General features: G+C 40.4%; 1 protein-coding gene across 9 annotated transcripts in view; it reads left to right on the top strand.

Moving 5' to 3' along the window:
- The first annotated feature begins 2321 nt into the window (after window positions 1–2321).
- Window positions 2322–19585, top strand: part of SCML2 (Scm polycomb group protein like 2) — a 70199-nt gene continuing 52935 nt past the window's right edge. For 4 of the 9 annotated variants that reach the window (XM_027689035.1, XM_027689036.1, XM_027689034.1 and 1 more), the window contains exons 1-2: window positions 3260–3323; window positions 15854–15961. In XM_027689035.1, coding sequence (XP_027544836.1) covers window positions 15940–15961 — 22 coding nt within the window. In that variant the 5' untranslated portion in view covers window positions 3260–3323; window positions 15854–15939. Of the gene's footprint in view, window positions 2409–2734; window positions 2841–3233; window positions 3324–3967; window positions 4079–9789; window positions 9837–15853; window positions 15962–19585 lie in introns of those variants that run through there. The other 5 variants (XM_027689029.1, XM_027689030.1, XM_027689031.1 and 2 more) reach the window with 5 other exon arrangements.

Below are 19585 nucleotides of genomic sequence, written 5' to 3'. Positions count from 1 at the left end.
AATTAGGCTACACTTTTGTAACTCCCCCAAGTAACCCGACCCAGCTTCTTTTCTGGATGCTTCATTCCTATCTGAGGTTCAGAAGGAGCTTGTGACAGCCAGGCTGATCTTTTACTCTGCCCTTACTTCTTCTGCACAGAGTTCACTTACTTATAGTCCTAATGTTATTTCTTTGAGGAACTGTCAGTTCTCTTAAACATTTTTTTTGCCTGCATCAACCTCCCAGAACATCATATTGACACATTGTATGAGTTCATTGGAGCCTACTTCCATGAAATGTCTTGCTTTTGTTTTGATGTTGTTACTTCTTTCTAAAATTACAGAATCTCCCTCCAAAAAACTGTGAAGCCATACATATATGTATACATATACACATATATTTATACATACATACTTATATATTCATGCATGCACTCGTGTTTATCTCCCTCTTTGTAAAGAACATTGAGAACTTACAAAATGCCTAGTTTTTCTGACCCAAATATTTCAGTTTAATACCTACAAAAGAAAATGAAAAATGATAAGTGAGCCACCAGAAAACAAGCTCATAATTCTGCTGGAAAATGGAAGATGTCAGGATTTCTTATTCCTTTTCTAATAATCCTGCAAAGAAATTTTTTGCTTTACTTCAGCTGTAGCTTGTACGGTAAGGACACACGTGAAGGCATCATAGCTCCTTTCAACTCCTGGATTACAAGAGACTGTTAAAAGTTCTCTTCTGCTCTTTTTACTGGTGATGTATCTGTGATCTTGCAGACATTTATTCTTACATCAATTGTTTATTCTATTTCATAGCATCAGGGGTCTAAGATGCAGGATTATTGTTAGCTGGGCTTCCTGATTTCAGCCTCCTGGGGAAATTATGAGCAGGTACAGGACTGCACCAGTTCATCTGACATGCTCTGCAGCAACAGCTGTAGAAAACAATGATATGGTGTCCCACTGGCTCACAGGGAACAGATTCCTCAGACGTTACACCTAGCACTGGCTTGGGCTTAAAGAATGACTTTAAAATATGTTTTTGTTTCCTCTGTGTTTCACAGGGACTTATTCTGTGACACTTGGAACATTTCTGTATCCATCTCTATGATGAATATAATCTCTCCTTTTCCTGCAAAAGTTCCATATGACAGAAAGGGGAAAATATTTCAAATTAAGCAGCATTCATCTGCATTGGTGATGAGCATAACACACTTCGCTATAAAGATTTTCTGTACACATATTTCACTATTTCTCTTGTGTATTTTAATTCACTTCGATTAGCACGTTGTCAAAATATTAAATATTTATAATTACAGCAAGGGCTCATTTTCCTTGTTTCTGAAGAACCATTTACTGCTTATGGGAGTGCTTAACATAAATTGTTAGTAGTGGCTTGCAGTATATGCAGGATACTAAAATGGGCTGTATGAATTCCACTTTCATGTAGAAGATTTAGAGGGGGGGTTGGTTATATATTTGAGCTTTCTTTTGTGTGGGTTTGTTTTGTTTTTTTGTTCATGAAAAGAACTCTTAGAATCGCATTCTCATGACCTTAGATTAATTTAGAATTTAAAATTTCACTTTTCAAGTCATGTTAAATAGTGAAGTTGAAACTTGGGCACAAAACCCCCTGAAGGTTGGTAGTATTTAAGTTATGATTTTTTTACCAGTTATGTCTACATACCACTTGGGGTCTGAATTATAATACCCGAAGCTTATACAATGGGAATACCCCCTCCTAAAAAGCTAAGGAGGCACTTTTTGGCTATTATACAGTTTTTATAAAGCGTGGATCTCTGCAAAATAATTGTGTAAAATTTCCCAGGTGAATATGCACCAATTTTAACGCGCATTATACACGTTGATTATATACAATTGTACATGTATATTGCGATCCCTTGTGCACTATAAGGCGGGTCACTGTCCCGGTCCGTGCACACGGACGGTGCCGACGGCACTGCAGCGCCTGACGCTGGCTGCCTCAGGTCTCCCTGCAGAAACCCCTGCCGTCGATCCCTCACACCCCGAAGTCTCCCACACAAACACCTGCCGGGGGTGATCTTCCCCCTCACAAGGCGGTCCTGCTCCTCGGGCGCAGGAGCCCGCGCCGACCTCGACCCTCCTGTCGGCCCCCCGCAGGTCCCGCTCGCTCGCTTCTGCCGCCGCAGGTGCGGGCGCGGGGCGGGACGCGGCGGCTGTCGCGAAACCCCGACCCCCGCTCCCCCCTCCCCCTGCGGCACCGCCCCCACCGCTGCCGCCGCCGCTGCCCCGCCGGGCGGGCGGGCGGAAGGGGGGCGGTGGGGGGGAGGCCCCGCGCCCCCGGTGCCGCTGCCGGGCATGCGCCGTGCCCCCGGAACATGGCGGCGGCGTGAGGCGGCCGACGGCAGCAGCGGCTTGACAGGACCCGCGTCCCGCCCGCCCGCCCAGTGAGTGGCGGCGGCGCTGCCCGCTCCCCGCGGCAGGCAGGGGAAGGGAGGAGCGGGGAGAGAAAGGGAGGCGAGGCGGCGGTCGCGCCCCTTCCCGGGACTCGCACCGCGACCTCCGCTTGCCGTGGCCGCGCCGGGCGCCGCGGTCCCGGGAGCCCCCGGGTGCCCCTCCCCGCCAGCCCCGCTGCGCTGGAGGCGGCACCGGGTCCGACCGCGGCTGCACCGCGCTCTGGCACCGCGTCCCGCCCTTTCTGCGCTGCCCGCTTCCCTCCTCGGAGGGTCCCGCCGCCCCCCGCCCGCGGGGACCCGCCGGTGGCCGCGGCAGGAGCGGCTTCCCGGGCGAGAGGAGCGGGGCGGCTCTGCCTCCCGGCACCAACAAAGCGCCTCCCTCTCTGTCGGGGTGGCCGCGAGTCCCGGACAGCGGGAGCCCCGGTGAGCGAGGGCGGTGCGGGAGGTCCCCGAGCCGGCGGTGCCGCCTTGGCGGGGCTGCAGCGGGGCCGGCGGCGTTTGACAGGAGCGTGGGCAGGACACGCCTCCCCCGGCCGGGGCGGCCCCGCTGTCTCCCCCGCGGCGGCGGCTCCGCACCCTCCTGGCCCGGGCGGCGGGGCTGCCCCTGTCCCGCTCCCGCCGCGGCCCCCGGTGCTGGGAAACGGGCATTATCCAGAAAAACTGGATGCGCGTTAAAAATGCTAACAGTTCGGGGCGCGCACCTGTGTTTGGTGAGGGGGCTGGGGGTGCCGCTTGGAGACAGCGCGGTGGTCGGGTGAGGGGCACTTGTCGCGTTGCGATGCGCTGCGGCGGTCTTCCCGTTTTCATGAGGGTTAAACTGCGTATGTGGCAAATATTGGTTAACGACTTAGAGAGGGTATGTTGCACGGGGAGTCATATTCGGATGTTCCGAAGAAAGTGGTTTAAGTATAAAAAATTCTGTTCTTACAGTGTCGTGCATCATCGCTGTCTTAGCTGTTGTGACAAACTACAGAACACATTGCAGGGCTGTAGTAATTAAATCAATATTCAAGTTAAATTTCATGCTGAATTATTGTTAAGGAGTGGAGACACACTTTAAGTGTTACTGCAATTTCAAGTTGAAGTCTTTCCCTACAGTTATTTTCTGTTTCTCACTGATTATTTAGGCTGTAGGAGATAGCAAAAAATAATTCTAAAACCTAAAAGGTTTAGAAGAGGTGAAATACTGATATCTTAGTGAGTTCTACTAATGTAAACTTCACTTGTGACTCATGCGTATTCTTAACTATTTTAGATGTGGTGATTAAAACTTAAAAAGCATAGACTCTGTGGATATGACAGTAGGTTTTCAGAGCATGCCGCATCTGACTTGTAAACAGCTCTTCAAGTCTGACTGGTTGTGAATCTTTTCATATTCAGAGTAGCAGTCTTAAACTTATGGATTTTTAAAGCATTCATACTGCTCTTTACTCTTGAGAAGTGGCAGAGAAAAGCAGTTGGTGAGGCTCAGGTCAGTAACAACTGCAGAACTGGTGCAGGTGGGAATAGGAGTGACAGGAGGGCATTCACTGTGTCACAGTTGGGTTTTGAGCTGTCATGTAAAGTTACGGAATAAATAGGGGAGTGACCATGTTGGGGTGTACCAGTTTTTCACAGGCCACCAGCAAGTGCTGCTCAGTCTGCAGCAACCAACAGCCCATGTGAGTGACCTCACTGGTGGTGCGTCCAGGGAAATTACTTGTACAGCCAGGCTGTGCGTTTGGGGGCAGGGGGAGCTGGTTTTCTCACTTAGGGTATCATAAAATGTAAGTACTATTTAAGGATGATATTACTTGAATTGATATAAAGAAAACACATTGGAGACGCTTCTGTTAGTACTTTATTTATGGGAAGTTTCACAGTAATGCAAGCAGGAGGCAGCAGGAAACAGTGTATGGTGAAACTGAGGTTGAGACTGGGAAGTGCTTGTGTGGCTTTTAACTTTAATATGGTCTGGTCTTGAATATGAAAGTAGCATTTACTGATTTTGTTTGAAATTCATCTAATGGAGTTGGTGTTCTAGTTTTCTATTTGATGTAAATAGATAGCAATATTTGTGTAATATCTTTCAGGTTGCTTGGTATTTTATAATTTTATAGTAATGTTTGGATTCAACAAAAACAAATGCTGGCTTTTCATGATGTGTTATAGCTGCAAGTATAAACTACTTTCACACCAATCAGAAGCTATGTAGATGCATAAATGGAACATAATTAGATTATTCTTAACATTTGGACATGTGTAAGTACTGATCTTGATGTAGGAATTTTGGGAAACAAACAATGATAGTCCTTTTAAATATTTTTCCTTAGACTTCATATATTCCTACTTTAAATGTGCAGATGTTTTTTATTTTTCCCTTCACTGTGACTGCCCTTGCTGTGCCCAGATAGTGTGCTCTCATAATGCAGAGGCATTGTTTTCTGGAGTAACTGCTTGAGTTCAAAGGAGGCATTTTGCTAGTGTGAAATTTGTAGTACTGAGGAAGTATTAATTCCATTACCTGTCTAAAATCAGCGTGTATAAAACAATGATGTGGCTTTACTTCAGAGAGAATGTGAAAACACAAAGCAAACATAGAAAGCCCATTGTACATGGGTGTCTTTCATTGTTTTCTTAATATTCCAATGGGATCATGAGCTGTGAGCAAGTCCTCTTTACTCCCTTTACTGAGTGAATGTATGGGGAGAAATGAAGTGTTCTCAGCAATTATGCCCTGGTACGAAATAGTGTCACTAACAGGAAACGCCCTTTGCCATTAACTGTCCAGGACAGTGATGCTGGCTTTCTTATTTGTCTGGATACACCTACCTCAAACAAGGTTGGGTGAAATACATAGTTGTTCTTGCATGTTTTAAGGTAATCTTTAGAAATACCATTTGACAGTCTACTGTGATATTGTCTAATTGTAGATACAGAACAAATTACAGGTAGAGACCAAGAAACTGCTTCAAGGAGTCTACACAAGGGAGGTTGTTAACTAACTTTGTGACCTCCACATCTGCAGGGCATTTAAAGTTCTGTTCATTCCCATTTGAAAGAAATAGCCTCAGGCACTCAGCCTTAGTGCGCTTCTTCCAGAGATTAAAATCTTAAATGTGAAGGACTATACCATTTGTGTTCTTTAAAGTGTAAGACACGCAACATAAATTGCCCAGAATTCTGACATTTTTCTGGCATGTGGGAAGAGCAGAAAAGCCTGTATGAAGTTGTCACGGCTTAATAGTGCAGTGTGTAGATATAAAGTGATGGAAATGTTAAATGGAAAATTATTTTTGCTTGAATGTTACAGATGTTTTCATTATATGTAGTAGTCCTGGTATTTTTGCAAATCCTTCTGATTTACATTTTGGCTCAAATGTAATTTGAAGTCCCAGAATATTTGTTAACATTGTAATACAATTTGGTGAATAATTTTTTATTACTGTGATTTGTGGGTTTTGTATATGAAGGTACTTTTCCTAATACAATTCCCTACTGTGTCTTTGAAGACTTCTTTTAAGGTCCAAGTGTTCTATAATTCAGTGGTAGAAGCTTTAGTATTAGTTATATGCAGTTAAGTTTATTTTTGCATTGTAACACCGACTGATAATGGTGTGTGTGAACAGCTTTACTTATGATGTCTAAGCGGAGAGGCAATTAATTTGTTTGAAGTAAAGCCTCTAAAAAGTGAGACAGTTAAGTCCCTAAGTGAGCTGTAGCTTTTTTTTTTAAGAGTATGTTTCTGTGTAAGTACTATTTTTGTACCTTCATGCACCTGCCAGCTGACTTGACCTGTGTGGGCAGTGAGGGCTGAGGGTGTGTTTCCAGCTCCTGCCGCCCCTTGCTCCTGCTGCAGTGCTGGGCATGGAGCAGCAATAGATGATTTGGTGAGTGACCAGCTCAGTCCAGGTGTGTTTGTGTAAACTCCCCACATTGCCTAAAACTTGTATTCTGTGTCTGTGATCTCTTCAAGTAGATATTTTTTCTTTTGGGATGGGAAGAGTATCTTCAGGTACCTGAGCCAACACTGAGCAGGCTCCCCTTTTATCTGCAATAGGTACATACACAAAGAGTAACTGGTGCATAAGTGGTGATGATGACCCTCCGAGGTACTTTTATCTCTTCCTTGTTAGTCTTTCTGCTTCCTCAACAAGGACAAAGATCTGGAGGAAAGTCAGGAGCTGCTTCACAACCATTCAGAAAGCAGTAGCTGTCTTTATCTGCCACCTTATCTCTTTTATCTGGGCTTGCTCTGATAATTTCTTTTGCATACAATGGACATTGGGCACAGGTGTACACAACTAAACCATTTGTACCTGAGGGGATATAATGTGCTATACCATTAGCAGTGTGTGTATGCAGGGATATACTGTGTGTTTACCCTTAACAACTCTCCTCTCAAATTCCCTGTCACAAAAAGTAATAGTTTTAGTTTCTATGTTCTTGGGATATGACCAAAAATTTATTATTTTCTTATCTTGGATCTAAATGAAGTATACACTTCTTTATGGTGTTACGTTACGTGTCTCTTTTACTTCAGCAGTGTAGATTCAAGAGCGGTTCATAGTTCTGCACTTTAACTGAGGCACCTGCTTTATGGGTAGTGGTTGATTGCTTTGGATCCAAATTGGTGCAATACCTAGTGTGTGCTTACTGTGGTTCTTTCATGTGCTCTCTTCCTGCTTTTCTGAATTACTTGCAGAGACTAATATCAAAGTCTCTCTGAAATACTAAACCTTTAACAGAATTTTAGTGTGCTTTCATTTGTTTTAGCAGGGTGATAGCCTTTCTGCTCCACAGGGAACATACCGTCTAGATACCTTATGTCCAAACTAATCCTAAAGAACATTTTCTTTTTTGGCTTTGTAACAGTATTGCTGTATGCAGGTTAAGCATGAGCAGTGTTTTGGGCTGATTTTTATTTTTAACCCATAAATGGTATGTATTCTCCCCATTTGTATGTTATCATCGAAACCAAGTAAGACATTGCATTAAAGGTAGATGGGTTGTTTAAATCATTTGATTCTAGGCCTTCAGCTTCACAAATCAGGTCAAATTCTATTTAAGATACCAAGGGAATTCAGTCTTTTCATAAAAGTGACGGACTTCTTTGACGGAAATCTATCTGAGTCAGTTATCTTCTCAAGGTAATACGATATTCCTTTTAGTGTAGGGCAAAGATGGGGTTGAGCCTTTCATCCTCTGTAGCATACATTAGTTCAGGGAGCAGCTGAAGTTTATAAAACCTATAAGAGAGTAGCACCATTTTAATGAGGTGCATACCTAAAATGAAGCATGTTCCATTATTTATGTACTGTGTGGAATCTATCAGAGATTAATGCAGGAAGGTTCAGTGGAAGGAGTGCAATTCTTGGGGCACTTTTAAAAGACCACTTAAAAAGAATAGTTTGTAAAAGTGAGTCTTGCGCATGGAGGAATGTGAGCTGCTAAATTTGGTGGAACTCTTATGGTCACTATCGTTTTTCAGGGGCTCAGAGATTAAAAGGGCTGCCACATGTTTGATGGCACCTCCCATTCCAAACCTCTTGTATGTGTACCCTGCACTGGAGGGCTATAAAGAGTCAGACAGTGGTTTTCTGGGAAGGTCAGAGGATATGAATTATCCTCTGAATTATCCTCATTCCCAAAATGAGCAGTGTTATAGTTAGATGGAAAACTTTGAATGTGGCTTGTAGGTTTTTTTCAGCTTGTTGTAGGTAAATACTACCTAGTCTGAATATTCCCTAGTGCTCAATGGTGTAAGCACTGAGTGGAGGAGGGAGAGGGGGTTTGCCTCCAGAAGGGTGATCTCCTGAAGTAGCAGAAAGGGGGATGCTCTGCCTCTGTCCTGGACTGGACAGTGGCAGCTGTGTAGTCATGCTGAGGAAGAGGTGGAGGAGGTTGCCCTGTAGCTGCTTGCTTCACTTGTGGGTGGGGTTTTATTATATATAATTGTTGTCATGGGAAATGGGAGAGAGACAGATTTGCTGTGAATGTGCCTGATGCTTTGAGTCTTTCGTCTTCTTTCATTTTTGAAGAGTGAAGCAAATAGTGCAGCTGAGTATTTGCAGCTGTCTAGTCCTTTGAGCATTTAGGAGTTGTCATGTCTTTTATGACCTGTTAGTGCTTTGTTAGCTGCAGAAATGTCCAGCAGGACTGAATGGTGCTTAGGAATGGCACATGGTGTGATTCTCAGGGTTGTCCTGTGCAAGGCCAGGAGCTGAACTTTGATGATCGTTGTGAGTCCCTTCCAACTCATGATATTCTATGATTCTATGATAAAGTTTGTCCAAATAGATGGACAAATATTTTTGTTGGCAGCTGCATAAAGATCCCTTGTGTAAAGGGACTGAAGAAGGTTTTCGGCACCAGCAACAGATGAGCCCAGTGCAGGGATGCGCGTGTGCCTGGAAACAGCAAGCAGCTCTCTGGGCTTGTCTTTCTTCAGAAAAATTCTCTGGAAAGGGAAGCTATCAGGAAATTGCTAAAGGTTGGTTGGTTTGTTTTTGTTCCCTGACTGGACAGCAGTACATGGGATCAGTGTAGTTATTTCATTATATAAGCTGGGGTACACTGTGGAGTGTTGCAGCAGTGGAAAAATGTGGTGAGGCAAGTTGTGTCTTTGTTAATGTACAGCGGCATGGAGCCTCAGCCAGCATTATGTTGTTTGGATTCTCACGTGGGGAGAGAGAGGCAGATACTTTATGCACTGGAAGAGGATGGCAGCAGAAGTATGTTGCTGCTGGCATTGAGTACAAGCAAGGGGAGCCAAAAATGTTCTGAAATAAGCCAGCTTCACCTGGGGTGCTGGCAGCAGTTGGCTCTTATGCAGAAATGCCCAAGGCTATTCCTCATGCCTTTAATGAAAAAAATAAATTGTGCATGCTGTTTGACTTCTACAGATTTCTGCATCCAACTAAAAGTGTTTGTGTTTTTCTGGATACACTATTGTGAGTAAAAAATCTGGACTGCAGGGATGGGTTTGCTGACTATGCACTATGTGGATAGAACTCCATTTGATCATATCTGAAACCAAGCTTCCACAGTTCCTTTTCCAGTTTGGAGTCTGTGTAGAAGTGAGAAAGCCAAAGTTGCCTAAAAGGGTGAAAAATCCCTTTTCTGCCATCCCACCTCTGCTTGTCTTTCTCCCCCTTTTCCCCTTATATATACATGCTGTGTGACTGCTGCTGGTGGTGTTGCTTGTTGTCTGCTAAAGACAAGTGCAGAAAAGCTGTATAGGGATCTCTAGCATCTGGGCATCTCTTCCTGTGTTTGCAACAGCAATTTCTTTTCTCCCCTACCTGCTGTATTTACACTGTGCTAAAAGTATGCTCAATGCCTCGCAGAACAAATAGTTTGAGACCTCACTTCTGCCTCAAGAGAGGCTGAGCAGAAGGCAGAGGAGATGTGTCTGCGTATAGAGAGAATATCATACAGGTATGTAGCTCTTAACCAGTGCTAATCATACAAAATTATGTTGGGATTTTTTTGTGTGCATAGTTTAATTAGTTTGCTTTATGAAAGAAATTTGAGTTAGGCATTTGGACAAAGCCAGGTTGAATAATGATGATGAATGTTTTCAGGAAGAGTACTCCAGGCTTGAAGAGGGAAGTGGAAAACAGCACAGAGGTTTCAGTGTGAATTCACCAAAATGTTTAAACAAATTGTCAAAGTCTTGTGCTACTGTAAATATGTACTAGTAAACTCCTGAAACTGGCAGTTTTACTCAAGATAGAAATGTAAGCTGTATTTTTTATTTATTTGAATATAAGATTGAAATACCTTTCATGTGGTAAGACTGGCATTTTAGGAATATTTAAAGCTGTTAATGGTCAGTCAGCCGCTTTGCTGAACTGCTGACTTCACACATACCATTTCCTTTTTCAGGTTTTTACAACCCCAAATCTTCTGACTTTTAAAGCAGGATGGGGAGGGAGGGAAGGAGGAGAAAAGCTATTTTCATTTTTTGCTGGTAGCCATAGAGCAGCTCTAAACTACAATTTTTAAAATTACTGTCAGTTTAGTAAATGTTAAATCTACGTGACAAAAATTGTTTCTGTTGTGTGTTGATACAAGCTATGCTGTTTAATTTGGAGACCTTAGTTCTCTGATGTTGTTATTTATAAGTATTATTTCTTATTTCAGGAATTTTTGGGACAAGTCTTTGGTCTAAACCTTGTTAATGTTGCTTTTCAAAATATACAATGCTTTACTCTGTACTGAATAACACACTTAATAGGGTTTGAGAGTTTAGAGAGATTTTTGTAGTCTTGAAATGTATGACTTACTGTAATTACAGTTGCTCATATTCTTAAGCAGATCGTAAACTTACCTGGTAAGAGAGCAGAACATTTACAGGCAGTATTTTACTGCTGACAGCTTAAAAGTTTGTTTATGCTAATCACTTCATAAATAGCGAGCAGTACACTGCTGGTGACTTTCAGAGCATTTTTGCAAGTGCAGAAAATTTCTTCTTGCTGTTAAAGCAAATGACATTACAAAAATATATTTGTAAGGCACTAAGTACCCATGCTCTTCCTTTAACAACTTAAGAAATATTCAAGCTTAGTTGTTGTAATGATATATATGACTAGCTAATATTTGTTGTTCTGAGAGCTTGTAAATTTGACAAAAGTTTATCTGTCCTAGCTCTATTTTTATTAACTAGAAGAGGTTTTTAGATATAACAGTTTATTAGAAGCTCTGCTGTATGAAAATCTGGAAGTTTAATTTCTTTTCCTTGAAAGAATCTCTTTTTTTTTTTTGTACGAAGAATGTGAACTAAAAGGGATTCCAACTTGGATCAAATTTCTTGTCAGAACACCGACTGATTATATATTTGTGTGTATAAATGAAAGAAGACCCGATCTTTAATGTTTTGAAATCATATATGTGCAATGCTAAATAATACTGAATTTACAACTACAAAGCTTGTGTTACATTTTGTGAAGTTCTGATTCATTTGTGTAAGTTTTTTTCTTTAAGCCTTTGAGATCTTACTCTTTTTTAATGATGTCACAGTATGCTCTAAGAGGTGTGAAGTGATTATCTGCATTACGGAAATAAGGAAGTAGATGCTGTTTTGTCTTGAAGCATACTAGATGAGTTTACATGCTGGGTAACTTACTGGAGAGTAAATTTTCAAGTATTGGAAATTTGAAACCATTGTATTTTATTAAAAACCTCTTTTTAAGTCTTACTCTCTTTGTCTTTTTTCAACCCCTTAAAGACTTGTGAAAATGGTATGAAGTAGAGCTTTTAATTAAGAGACAACATGTGAATAGATGATTACGTTTAAGAAAAGGGTATTCCAGATTAATGACAGATAACTTTGAAGTAATGCAGTGAAATCACACTTGTTTGGGAAGCGACTGGTGCCTGTGGGTAGTTGTTACCCATGTGTGGCAGCTGGAGTGGGAACTGCGGTTGCTGGATTGTGTGTTGTTCCAAGGAAAGGCTGCACAAGTCCTTTTCTTGAAGGCCTCTGCAGTGCTGGCGGTAACAAACAGCAGGAAGGAGGTGAGGAGCAGTGGGAGTGTGGCCAGCAGTTGTAACTGCTGTCTCTTGTGTTTCTAAAGGTAACAGCACATGAACACTGGCAGTGAAGGCAAGTGTGGGACTTACACATATGAAGGAGTTGGGGCAGAATATTTCTTACCTTACACTGTACCTAATTTTCTGTCTATAACTGGTTTTGCTGTTCAAACTGTTTGTAAATCATTTTCCCAGCTTGCATGTGGAATTTTAATATGGAAGCATCTGTAGAAGAAAAAGAGGGGCAAGTATAACTCCTTGTTCATATTAAGCCTGAAAAATATCTGCCTTTATTTCAAGCTACAATTAAGAACTTCATTGATGCTTCAGAGTGAATGTTCTGTTAGATTCCTCCTCTGTGCTGTGTACCTGTGTAAAAGAACAACCTCAGTCCTTATCCAGCAGAGACTGCCCATTGACAGCTGTCCATTCCACAAGTGACATCACCAACAATGAGGTCTGAGTTACTACATTTGTACCAGTGGTAGGGTCAAAAAAGCTAACAGGCTCTAAAATTGGCGTCTCTTGTCTTACCTCTCGAAAAGAGATGCAGAGTCATTGACAGAAAAACTTTAATCTTTTTGGTAGGGAATAAACCCACAATCTCCTGGGTGATTAGGCTTCTTTTAAATGTTATGTTTATCTTCATAATTATGTGCTATGTATTTTTATGAGCAAGCATGCTGTCAAGATAAACTTGCGCTGGGAAGCCCTAAATATGCATGATTTTTTCAGGACGTTCGGCTTATTTGAGTGCCTGGCTTACAGTGAAAAGGATAATGGAGATGCATGGCAGGCAAAACAGAGCGAGTTAGATGTTTTCTGTAGAATACTAGCTTCTTTGAAATGCAGCAATACGTGTCCTTTGGGTAATTCTTTCAAAATAAAAAGAGCAAAGTTAGGCAGGAAAAATGTTTTCCATCCTGTTTTCTGACACCTAGTATTATGTACTAGCAATGCAGAGAGAGCAAAGGATTGTCTGCTAATATATGGCTTTCTGACAAAGGACTTGCACAGTGGGAGGTGGCTAATAGAAGTGATTCGGGGATTAACAATAAAAACTTCAGTAAGGAATTAAAGGCAGATGAATGCATTCCATCTGATTTTTAAAAAAGTAACTGATGCAAGGGATGTTAACCAGAGAAAGACTAAAACTTGGTTTACAGGATGAATTGAGATGTATGTAAATAACACACTTCATGAGTGTTGAGGTCCTTTAAATACTCTTTGGATTGAAGATATTTTGATAAGGAATCCCATATTAGCCTGGGTTCATGGATTGTTTTCCACTTGACTTTTCAGTTTCCACAATTTACAGCAAACGGTTCTCACTGGATTCTGTACTGACAGTCCCTAAATGTTTTGGCCATTTTCTGTCCATGACTGACAACCTATGTGCTTAGCTTGGTCTTAGTAACTTTGGTTCTCATTCTGCTCCTTTGTACACCTTAAAGCCATTGTACTGCAGCCTTGCCATTGCATTTCTTTGTTTGCTCATATCTTCCTGACCTTGTTTTGTTTAGTTTTTTCTTTAATTTCTAGAAGCTGCTACATAAATTTCTTAACCCGTCTTTCTCACTCAACTTGCTTGTACAAGAATGCCCTGAGCTCTGTCCTTGCTGTGTAATTTTACCAAAATGTCCCCTGGAGGTGTCGCCCCTGTATTTGCTGGTGGTTTTCTTCTCTTCTGTGGTGGGTGTGCTGTGGGTTGATCCAGGCTGGTGATGGTGAGTGTGACAGAAGACGACTTTGTCTTGGTTAGCAAAGGACATAACTGCCTTGCTTACGGTTTACCAGTTAATTATGTGAGGTGATGGAAAGTTGTTCCTTGCTCTGCCCCTGCAAAAGAAGTTACACTTTGTTTCAGGCTGACCCTGCTCTGTTTTGGAGGTAACTGGTTTTCATTTTGTGGTAGTTCAGCAGCATGTAGTGGTTGTTAGATGGAGGCTCAGAAATCCCGTTCTGGGATGTTTCTGTGACAAACAGCACAATCTATGCGCTAATTTAATAGCAGCTCTAAATTGAATACTTAGGTGTAACTGAGTTTTAAGTAGCACCTCTTCAAAACAGCAATATATTGTGTTCCTGCAGTTGGGTTTACCTCGTTTCAAACAGCACTTTCAGAACTTTCAGTTGTCTTATATTTTTAACAGGCTGGTGGGCATGCTGTAAAACAGCCTATCTGGTACAACACAAGCTAATGAAAAGCTGGAATCCTTTTTATGTCCTGACAGACGCTCCGGTTGTGCTAAACTTGATGACTATCACTGCAGGGTTGGAATCTTTATTACTGCACCAAGTGCAATCTGGTACTTGGAACAAAAAGATAAAAACCATTCACTGTTTTAAAGTAATCTGTAAAAACAGTTACTTTGACTCTGCATCACCTTTCATGATTTATTACTTGCAGTGGAAAAGCTTTGAATTTTTGGGGGAGTCTATGAAAGTATCAAGTATTTCAAATTCATTTGATGGCTTAAAAGGATTTCTGCTCTTAATCCTGATGATCACTTATGGTATGAATGCTATTGTGTAGCAAAACCTGCTTATTTTATGGTAGTATTCAGTTTTATTTATAACTGCTTTCAAGTCTCAATCTTGAGAATTTTTGTAGTAAGTGTCCAGAATGTTCACACGCAACACACACACACTAAACAAATTCTTCAGTCCCTGGTATTTTAACAAAACATTAATATGCAATGCATTTAATTAGTTTTAGCCATGAGACTTGCACTGTATAAAGTTTTCATTATGCAGTCCATCAGCACGGTGTGCAAGTTCCCTTGAAGTTTCACTAAAATGTCACAGTTTCAGGAAAATACTCAGTTGTATGATGCCTCTCTTGTTAGATGTAATACATATGTGTGTTTTATTTTTTTTAGCATGTGAATAAAAGATTCAAGAAATCCCAAGTAGATAGCCTGCTTTTTAACTATTACATCTTTCCACCATTACATAAAAGAAATATCTTCTAAAAATGTTACGTTTGAGAAAATTAATTTTGGAAAAAGTATACACATATTTAAATTTGAAAAAAATCTCAAACTTTTGATGATATGAGCTTTAAACCTCATGGGTGTTCCTTGGAAGGAAGTTAACATATATATATAAGAATATAATTCAGAAATTTGAATATATTTTTACCCATTATTACTTGAAAAATTAGTGGAAAAAATAATAAATTTGCTTGCTTTGTCGCTTCAAGGCTAAATGCTTCAAATGAGTTTGACTTGTACACAGTCAAAGTTCAAAAACCTAGGTGCTGGAGTAGAAAATCACAGTACAGACACACACACAAAGTTTGGTTTTGCTGTTTTACACTAGTTCAACTAATCTGTCCCTTCTGGTTTCTAAACCCTACAAGAATCTGGCTCACTGCTTTTATCTACAGTTAGCATTTCCCCAACAAGTTCTCTGTGCTCTGTTGCAAGTTGTACTGGGCAAGGATGTCAGTGAGCACTTGGGCCTTTGTGTAAATTTTTTACATCAGTGTTTTGTTCCCTCGTCAGCTGTAGTTGTGGAAGATAGTGTGTTTTACCCAGAGGTGTTCAAGTTGATGATTGTTTAACTGTACAAGTGAGGCAGGGTGAGTAGGTTACATATAATAGTCTTTCTTCCCTTTTTCAGTAATGTTTCTTTCTTTATATCTTTCTTTGTATTAAAAAGCCACAGAAAATGCAGATAATTATAGAATGAACTGTCTAAAACAACGAAATGAAAGTTTGCATTTGGTACCCTTGCTCCTAGTATGTAACCATTGTTTACATGTTACTCTTTACACATAGTTTGTTAAACATTTGCAACTTAAAACCAGCAAGATAATTATACACTAATACAAAAAATATCATCCTTTCCAAAAATAGAAAACCCAAGTGCCAACAACAGCCTCCCCCCTAACTTGTTGTATTACTGCTCCACAGGAAACTGTTGTGCTGAAAGGAAGAATTAACTGGTCTTTCAACTTCAGCGTTTTTATTGTGAGAGGGAAGATCACAGAAGTGTTACCATGGGGAGAACAGCAGTTAAAGGTAAGGCCTGGTAGCTTTAGTACAAGAGAATGAAAATACAGAACATGCTAAATTCTCTTTTTGAAGCCAGTGGGATATTAGTTGACAATTACTATGCTGTTAGATTAAAAAGACAGTTTGTGATATGTACTGAATACAAGTAAGTTCAAACTTCACGTTGTTGTACAATAAGTATGCTAAATTTGGCTGTCCTGCAAATTCAACCAAAGCTGTTCTGTCCTGTGGCAGCTTTGAAACAATTGTTCTCTGAAATTGAAGAATGTGTCTAGATGTGCTATTAATGAACATGGAGGGCTTTATTCTGTAACTGCATGTAATTTAGCAGGACAATAACTGAGTAGTACAAGGAATCAACTTTTATCAAGATGATTGGCATTGGCAGCTGTTTCTGGAAGATAAAATGAACATTTTAAAAGAAATTCATCCACAAATACAGAGTGTACCACAGAGGCGTGATTTCTGCTGTGTCATGTCTGAAGATGTTAATTGTGAATTATGTGCTGAAATAAAGAGTGAGACTTAAGAAGAAATGAGTGTTTGGCCTGGTGAAACAAAGAGAATGTGAAGAGAGAAAGACCCACTGTCTGAAACTAGGTTGCTGCTGCTTTCAAAGCTTTCAGATTGGTAGTCCTCCCCCATAAAAGGCTGCTAACATTTTTGTACTTTCCTTGAGCTTTCCACCTTCAGCCCAAGGTGCTTTATGTGCTTGTGTGTTCCCTTGGTAAATAGTTGTCTTTTGCTATAATATATGTTCTGTAATGGCAGGAGTCATCCGTTTAATTGTTGCACCAAGAGTTTATGGAGGAGGTCTATCCCCTTCTCTTGTAGGTTTTCAGCATGGCTGTTGTCTAAATATACTGAGAGACTCCCTGTTCCAGGCAGATAAGATAAGAATCCCACTAGGGAAGCACAAAAAAAAGGGAAAGGAGAAATTTCGTATTCACTCTGTCTTGATATCCTCAACTGTGTGCACTGAGGCTTGGTGAAGGGCAGCTAAAAGGTGCTCACAACCCTGTGTGGTAGGGAGTGCGAAGGCGGCTCCTTCCTGAGCGATAGTAAGGTTTACTAAAGCTCATCTGAAGGTGAGTAACTGCATGGCACAGGAAGAGCAAAAGTTTCAGTCATGCAAAGGTATTCTCATCCATCGGAAAGAGACAAGGGGTTTCTTTGAGAAAAGTGTTATCCTGTAATGTTTTGAACACCCAGAAGAGTTGAAGACTTTAAGGGGGTTGAGAGATAGCTACATAACTCTTGAAAGCATGACTGTGAACTGTGTTTTCCCCACATTGCAATAAGCAAATAGCAAGTCTTAGAAGATAGCACATGCATGCCTCCTCATGTAGCACACCATTCTGTGATAAAAACTATTACTGTCAAGAGATGTGATGCTTGCCATCACTCAGACAAAGCAATCATCTTGTTTGTTGAAAGGTTAATTCTTCTAGAAAGAAGTGTTGCAGAGTTTCAAAGCATCTCAAGCTAGAAGCTGGAGTTCAACTTGGGAGTTTATAGGAGGAAATATACATTGGTCACCAGGATTATCTTTACCAGAGCTTTACCACTGCCTTCTCTGATTCTTTTTTTTTTTTTTGGTATTCACAAGTCAGTCAAGATAGCTTTGTCTTTTTCTTCGTCTTTAATTTCTTACATGATAGATGTGGTTGCTCTTGACTGTCTTCTGTTGAGTAATCTTATCAGCAGAATTCTGTGGTTACAGATAGGGTGGGAGTTATGTAAACACATGGAATTTTGGATCGGTAAGCAGAAAACACTATGTTAAATAATCTTTAATCTTGGTTTGTATCTAAAGGTTTAGCTTGTGAAGTGCACTGTAGAAAAAAAATTAGTTGGTGAACAATAGAATGTGTTGCTTTTATAATTTCAGTATATGTTGTACTCTGATCTTGCTACCTAGAAGAAAGCAATCTTTCATGAGGTATTTAGCCTGTATGTTTTATAGGTTAAATATGTTTAGTTACATAGCAAATATATAAATTCTATGTACTTATATGTATTACTTTATTTTTAAAACTTTCTTTGAAATTGATATCCCATTCTTTGTTGTTTTTTTAAAGGGAACCGAGTAGCATTTGGTTAAGTCCACAGTAGCAGCATTTCATTCTAACTCTTGTTTGGGCAAATGATCTGAAACATACTGTGCTTTACATTGGAAAGTAAACTGAAACTTGTCTCTTTGGAAATGGACTTTGTGAACAGAAGAAGATAGATAATGAATTAAACTGACCTATTTTTTTTTTGCCACCATGAGCTTCAAGACTCTAGAACTACTAAGTCTCCCCTGTCTCCAGTATATGTATAAAGTTCCTATTTTCAAGTCCATTTTTCAGGTTTCAAGGAATTAGTCATTGAATGTGGCTAGGAGATGAATTTGGAAGGAGATGAAAACAAAATAACTCTTTGTACCTGTAGAAGTATTTTCCTCTTTCATAATCTCATTTTTGAGGTTTGATCTCAAAGTTTGACTAAGCTGAGGATCGTGTGCGGAGGGAGTCATCTTCAGTCCAGTGATTTGATATAATAGTCTTCTGTCTCAATTTTTTTTCCATGATCTTTGGAAACTAAATTCACTAGAATTTAGAATATCAAAATTTCAAATGCAGACTGGCATGCATTAAAGTAAAAAAAAAAAGAAAAAGCATGTGTTTATATTTATAAAATTGAATTTCAATAAAATTTTATTGTTGCTTTTGAAAATAAACCATAGTTTTTTATCCACCCTAACTATTGACATTGGAAAAGGCACACCTGACCAAGGCATAATAGCAATTGTGAAGTATAGACTACGGAAAAGTTTTCTGTGCTGGTAGTAGATACAGGGTCTCATGTAGAATCAGGTGGTAATTCTTCCTGCTAGCAGCTTTTCATCTGCTTAGACAAAACACTCCAGCTTTGTAATGGTATTCCCAACTTCCCATTGAAGGTTGGAATGCATAAAAGCAAGGGAAGTTTTTGAAAGCAATCTTGGCTTTATTCAGACATATTTTTGGATGCTTCTGCATGTGCTGGGTGAGATTTACTTGAGCATTTTAAAGAGCAAATTTCTGGCCATCAAAAACAAGTGATAGTGACAGTGCTTTGTGTTTACTGTGAATGAAAATGCCTCCACCTCAAATGATCTAGATGTTTAAATTGCTATTTAGAAATCCAGTTCTCATTAATATAATCATCTCCTCTTGTTCTTGTAGTTTTCCAACGGCTGATAAGAAAACTGTGTTGCTAAGAGTGTTTTGTTTCAGCTGTCATATTTGCTGTGATATTTTTGGGATAGGCACTAAACTTAAATGGTACAGAGAATAAATAATTCGTGTGGTGATTGTCAGCAAGAGCACATGTGGTGTCCAGGCTGCAGTTTTTCACATTCTTCCACCTATTCTTGATGTCTCTCATCGTAAAAGGCTGTCATCTTGTTTGAAATCTGGCACTCTGTCCTTTCAAGCTTTGGGTGTTCACAGGAAGCAGTTATTAGTTCTCTTTTTTCAGTGGAGTCCCACATGAGAGACTTACTGATTTCCTCTTTAGAAATAGGTGGATTGGGAAGTTATTTATTCTGTAAGCTTGATAGCCTGATGTTTGCAATAGTCCCATGACTGTTTTTGGGAAAAC

Source organism: Neopelma chrysocephalum, unplaced genomic scaffold, assembly GCF_003984885.1.
Source record: "Neopelma chrysocephalum unplaced genomic scaffold, ASM398488v2 Primary Assembly neopelma1_76, whole genome shotgun sequence".
Lineage (NCBI taxonomy): Eukaryota > Metazoa > Chordata > Aves > Passeriformes > Pipridae > Neopelma > Neopelma chrysocephalum.
Note: the sequence above shows the minus strand (reverse complement) of the source record. Positions and strands in the feature narration are given on the sequence as shown.